Consider the following 6,994-nt stretch of genomic DNA (forward strand, 5'->3'; position numbering starts at 1 on the left):
ATATGGACGTTTTATTAGTATCAATTGATATGTGAATTCCACTTAAATCGCCGGGTCGATTGATTTCACGAATTGATTGTGTTTCCTATAGCTACTACTAGAGGTAATTTAGTAAACGTTATTTGATATTGGCGTTTTGGGCTGGATTACGGGTACGTTAGGTTTACGGTTAGGAATCCAATACAATTAACAATATGTTCAAATAGTCCGTGATATATTATATTACAGACCCAATTATTGCACACCCAAACAAAAAATAAATCAAGAGATACATATATAAACAGTAAAAAATAACACAGATATCAAACGGTCAAGGAGTAGAATGCGGCGACTTTTTGCAGCGTTTCACTAGCGACGCAGCCGCGATACAGTCGCTATGCCGTCGCTGGTTATATGTTATACTGTCATATGCTTATATGTAATGCTTTCCTTGTGTCAGAAGGGCGTTATACTCCAAGTGCATTAAGGACCCTTTTCCGATCTTACGCAAAGCATTTTTTTAAGAAAATGACAAGATTATAAAGTTCAAATCACCCTTAGAGTTCAGATTTCACACATTTTATTGCCTTATTTTATTAATCTAGGTACCTTTTTTACCTGACTAGAAATATATTTGGCACATTTAATTAGCGTCAATGAAATTCTAAACTAAAATAAAAAAATGGAATATGATAGGAAAATCCACACTCTAACGTATCTAGAAATTGCTTCAAATATGTATGTTTCCATCCAGAACTGCTTGACTGCCGGGTGTCGGACTGGGGCGAGTGGAGCACTTGCCGCACGGACGGCGGCTGCGTGGGCTCGGCGCACCGCACGCGCCGCGTGCTGCGCCGCCAGCGACCCGGCGGAGCGCCCTGCCCGCCCACCGCGCAGTCCCGGTGGTGTTTCACCAACTGCACCAACACTGACGACTGGCGGAACAATCTCACGTAATTCCGTTTGTTTTGATGGATATCTTCTATTAATTTAGGGGCGTCTAATGATTGTAACGGCCCGTGGTAGATTTTTTTAGAGACAAACTATGAATGCAACTTAACTTAAACCGTATACATATAAACACAGTCGCACATATGCAACGCGGTTTATTATAGTATAACATGAATACATACCATTATATTCGGTTGTGTTGCACGTATGTACGTGGGTGAGGCGTGACATGCATATAACGATTTTAGCCGCAGCGCCGTCTAGACATCCTTAGACATATTGCTGCAGTCAGCGCCCACATCAATACTATCACTATAATAATACAAGTATTAGCTTTTTAAGATGTTAGTCTCTAAAAATTATCTGTCTTGCGGTGCTGTAGACGTCGCTCTTTTTGGCAAATATAATGCTAAAAATACTTGATAGATTAAAGTTTAATACCAGTTCTTTGAGACCTTATATAAGTAATATTCTTTCTAATAAAAATACCTGGATTATAAGTACCTATGTTATTCAAACTTTCCCTGTTTGTAAGTACCTATTTATTTTTTACGTCTGTGTCTGTCCGTCCAAAGAGATGTTTCTTCTATTAAGTTTCACTTCCTAATTCATTCGATTTTCACTTCAATGTAAATTCGAAAGGTGTAAAAATAAATTAATAATAACATGTATTGTATAAAATACTTAGTAAGAGACTGTCGATGTTCGAAATTAGATAGAGGTGTCATTTTTTTCGCTGTACTTACATAAGCTTCTTATAAATCATTTTCATTTATTTGTCAATTATTGTTAGGATAAGTGAAGTTAAGATTAAGCAGAGTCAGAAATAAGTTTCTCTTAAGTTTCAGAAAATATATTATCATAACAATGATTTCATATAGGATATCCTTTAATCTATTTATATCTGGATATGTTCATTCTCTACATACATTACGTACCTACATTTTCAGCTCTAGTACAAAATAATATCGTGTCTTATGCTAGACTATATGAATAAACTTAAACCATTTTTTAGTTCATTCTGTCTTTAGCTGTAACTATTTCATATTTTTATTAAGATTTCCTGACAATATACACTGGGGGTTAAATAATAAAATAAACATATCGTTTACTTAAGTGTTTCACTCGTGACATTAACTCAATAAATATGATAGTGATCTACTGGGTTCAGGGAAGGGAAATAGCTCCAAAGATGCAGCTTTTATTTAATTATAATTAATTAAAGATATTGACGTTTCTTGCACTGACTCATTTTATAAAATATAATAAAAAACTTTGAAGTCCCAAACGTACTAACTTTAGAATTCTATCCAAGGTTAAATGATGAAAATTTTAATTGAGAAAGAATCTTTTGACACTTGACGTTAATTTCCGAGTAGTTTTTTTTTTAATTGTTAATAATATCACAGATGGTTTGGTGCAAGCGTCAATGATATTTAGTTAAGCCTGTACTTAGATTAATATATGTATAGATCAGCAATGCCTTTTGCGGGGTTCTCTATTTTGGTACCTTTAAAATCTATGTCTGTTTTTGTAAATTGCACCTTTTGCAAAGCATGCTTTAAATTAAATATTGAGAATCCATTATTTTAATGTTAGATCATATCCAATAAATCGATTCCAAAACAGCGTAGTCGCTTTCAAATGCCAAAGAAATATCTAGGCTTAATTCGGGAGAAACTTTTGGTTGAAGTCAACTCACATATTTCGATTTCATCCGTGCAAATGTTTCCAATGTATCCGGGCAACTACTGATAAAGTTTTCGAGAATCTAATCCATCTCGACCATGAATGATAAATATGACTTGTTTGTTCGAGCATCCTGAGTAATAGCTGACTGCCGTTTCTTGAATAAAAACATAAAAATAAACGAAGTGACATAGAATACTTCGTTCATATTTTAAAAGATGCTGGACTTAAAAAACAAAAACAATTTAAATTAAACATGTCAGCAATTCTAAAAAAAACCGGGTAAGTGCGAGTCGGACTCGCGCACGAAGGGTTCCGTACCATGATGCAAAAAAAAACAAAAAAAAGCAAAAAGAAAACGGTCACCCATCCAAGTACTGACCCCTCCCGACGTTGCTTAACTTTGGTCAAAAATCACGTTTGTTGTATGGGAGCCCCATTTAAATCTTTATTTTATTCTGTTTTTAGTATTTGTTGTTATAGCGGCAACAGAAATACATCATCTGTGAAAATTTCAACTGTCTAGCTATCACGGTTCGTGAGATACAGCCTGGTGACAGACGGACGGACGGACGGACGGACGGACGGACGGACGGACGGGCGGACAGCGAAGTCTTAGTAATAGGGTCCCGTTTTACCCTTTGGGTACGGAACCCTAAAAAAAGCGATGGCTACTACCGTAACTTCTTATAAATTGTCTATAAAAAGTCGTGGTAAATAGATGTACATGGTAATAATAATTTATGTTTTAATTGCAAAGTTTTGGGAGATATCATACTTGTACTGCACTCAAACGTGGTTTTCGCCCAGGGATTAACGTAAGTCTGGTAAATTCATGACGCCCATACGCACATATCAGATCATAGGATTAAAATGGATAGAGCTGTGGCTGAATCCATGTTTGAATTAGGCGTAAATTTGACGTTTTGCGTATTTGTTTTATATTGGTTCTGTTCTTACGGCAAATATTAAAACAATCATGGTCGAAGAAATGAAATATCAGTTTCAACTTTTCATGACCGAGTTATCTTCCATTGCTGTGGAATGTAGATGATGGGTAATTCACGCTAGAACGGTCCAGGTACGGGTCGAGGCTTTTGACACTTCGTTTTCTATGAAGTGTCAGACGCCTCTGGGCTATAACCGAGAAAATCGAAGTTCGCAAATTGCGGGCATTTTTCTCTGTCACTCTAATTACGCCTTCTTTGGAGTAAAAGAGATTCTCCGCAATTAGCGAATTTCGGTTTTGGCGGTAGCCCCTCTGCTTGGAATATTCTAGAACGAGTCATTCTTTTTTAACCACGTCACAACATGCAGTTACTGCAATCCATACATTTCGAGCTCCGCAACGCGACAATGAGAGCGGTTTTTTACGCTTGCGTTATATTTCACTTCGGCTTAGGACAATACTTTAGCACGAAGTCACGAATATGTGAGTTGATATACAATTCTAGTTTAGAAAATACTCAAAAATACCTTGTAATGTCAAAGAATTCTAGATTATTCAGAAATGAGATTTAAGCTATAGTGAAGATTGTAAAATAGAGCCAAAAATTAAAGCTAAACTGTTAACCTTAGTGTAATAACTATTGGAGTCCGTGTATTTTTTACAATGTAAATTATTCTCATTTCAATAATAAAATCTTAAATAACATGAATCGAGTTTTATTTGGACCACACATTTGGTACACGCACATCAAGTCAGTGATAAGATGAATATATAATACAATAAATATCAGATAAGGAACATTTTTCACGTCCTTCAAAAATGACGTGAGTTTGAAAATCACTATTATCTACTTAACCAAAAGCAGTTCATACTTTCGGGAAATTGCGGCTCACTTCTGGATGAGAATTAGCTCAGGACCGAGACAAGTGGCGTACTAGAAGAAAGGCCTATGCTCAGCAGTGGGCGATACTGGGCTGATATGATGGTGATGAGTTCATACTTTGGCAATACTTACGCTAATGCAATGCTTACCAATTTCGAAGAAACTTACGATAAAATTAAATAGTTTTTCAAGAACTACTACTAATAAATGTGTACCTACTTAATTGGTAGTTATCAAGCAGCTGGGAGTACTCATTTCAAAGTCTTACAAAAACAATCTCAGGTAAAATGACAAAATAATCTCTCCGTAGAATAAGGTCAGTGATACACCTACTTCGCTCGGAGCCACTGAGGAAAATTAGGTTGGATAATTACGTTCCCGAACTCGAGGCTCGCGGGGCGCGGCTTGCCGTATTTTCTTTAGAAGGAAGTGGTAATAAAACTGTAATGATCCAAGAAAATGTATTGTTCAGGGGTAAATAACGCATAAAGATAGTCGTTGTGATGGCTCAGATCACAATACGGAAAACGTCAAGCATTGTCAAGATGTAGACAGTTACATTTTAGTAAGGTATTTTTTATTTAATGTGAGTTTAACGATAAAGTGAGATAAGAAAATAATTAAGAAAGTATTCTAATTTTATGAAAGCAGTATTATATGTAACGGTTTAAACAAAGATTTTGGTAATTGCAATGATTTATAAACATTTTATTCCAAATGATTGTAATAGTGATTAACTTACCTACAAAATGACTTTATTAATTTTAAAGATTACCTACTTAGGTAGGTATTCAATTAAATTAGACATCAGTAAAGATGACAAATAGGATTAAGGATATTAAGGATAATAGTGTCCATTTAATGCATTGTAAACCGCCTTCTTTAAATACGAGTAAAATTTAGTATCAGAGTGTACTAAAGATAAACCAACATAGTCACAGTGGCTCTAGCCACCTGTATTTTTAAAAGTTGTTAAAAACATATTTATTAGCGTTAAGGTAGTTTTTAAGCACCGCTAGCTGTACTCCTGTCCCGCGCCCGCGCCACCAGCGAAGTCATCCTATGTTCACTTGTAATATACCCATAGGTACATAGTAAGAAAGGGCTACGCTGGGACGGTAGGACAGTGCAAAATTATGTACCTGCTTATGATGTACTTATAAAAAAAAGAGCGAGCTCATCGCCAACAAACTGCCCCGCAGTTTGGCGAATTTTTGTATTGTGGTACGCATATTTTATATTTCCATGTTATTAATTTAAAAAAATTAAAAGCTGACACAAGAGATAAGATCCTCTTCTCACTTGACCGCTCGTTCCCTGACCGCTCACTTCACCCGAGTCTTTACGACTTTGCTCCACCGTTCGTAGTCAAACGTTATACTTCCAAGCCTTTCTTTAATCCCTTCACGAATGTAAACTCTAAAATGTGAGCAGAGCCTTCAAAATGGCATGCACGTTTCAAACTCCAAGTTGTGTCTTGTTTAATGCTCTGCCAACTCAAGTTCGTTACGTAGATAGAATCTTTAATTTCCTCCAGTTGTGTCACTGTCATTCGTTCTACAAAAGGTCGTTTATATTAGAATCGTTCAGAAGTGAGAATTATGCGGAGTGCTATTAGGAAAAAGAAAAGTTGCGACATTAAACAACCCTTTCTGACAGCGACCATTTGAATTTATTCGCGTTGTGCTGTAATAACTTGGTTTCAAATCGCATGGAGAAGGTAAGTATACATTTACAAGCAATAGAGTGATAGGTATGTACTCAGAAGTCCCTCATTTTGCTTTAAGCAAATACCTATACAGTATGTGTCTGACCATGGGGCTTTAATTCCAGGGCGTGATTTTACTCGCTAAACTGAGCTACTTTTACTATGGTACCAACTCTAAAATCGGGGATTTTTTTTTTGGCTTTTCCATAGAAAATGTCGACATCTGATCAGCCAAAATGTATGAAAAAGTAAATTTTTTTTTTTCGGGATTTCGGGTTTGGTGCCATAATATAAGTAAGTAGCTCAGTTTAGCAAGTAGAATCGAGCCCCACATTTAAAGCCCCATGGTCAGTAACAACCTGTATAAACTGAGACTTCGAATACTTTTTTAGCTACGAGTTAAAAAATACCTAAGTAAATAGCCACATAAAAATATCGACTATGTACTTTTATTGTTGACGTCTAATGGATGTGAATATCAATAATAGACATTAATTAATATGAATATAATCATCAAATAACAATATAAAGTGATGGTGGAACGTGGTGGTTTAATTTGTTAGTTTTATAATCCCAATCCGACATCTCACAAAACTGTCAAAAAACCCTAAACTATGTAGGTATTTTCCCGCAAACTTGGATGTTATACTTCCATGCACCAACGTAGTACCTTTTAATTTAATTACATCTAGACACGCGGCAGCGTGTCAAGCCAAGTTCAAGCAAAGGAACTGGCTAGCCAGCGCCAAGTGTAATATTACACGAACCACTTGGTGCCACTTTTGACCCTTCTATAACTCAAAACATCTTTAACGTAAACACATAAAACTACGTG

General features: G+C 36.0%; 1 protein-coding gene across 1 annotated transcript in view; it reads left to right on the forward strand.

The window, feature by feature from the left end:
* The window catches only part of LOC134667959 (spondin-2), a 49,772-nt gene extending 45,499 nt beyond the window's left edge, over positions 1 to 4,273 (forward strand). Inside the window, exon 8 of the mRNA XM_063525393.1 lies at positions 734 to 4,273. Within this exon, the coding sequence (XP_063381463.1) occupies positions 734 to 936 (203 nt within the window). The 3' untranslated portion in view covers positions 937 to 4,273. The remainder of the gene's footprint in view (positions 1 to 733) is intronic.
* Positions 4,274 to 6,994: the final 2,721 nt, after the last annotated feature.

Source organism: Cydia fagiglandana, chromosome 10 (genome assembly GCF_963556715.1).
Source record: "Cydia fagiglandana chromosome 10, ilCydFagi1.1, whole genome shotgun sequence".
Classification (NCBI taxonomy): domain Eukaryota; kingdom Metazoa; phylum Arthropoda; class Insecta; order Lepidoptera; family Tortricidae; genus Cydia; species Cydia fagiglandana.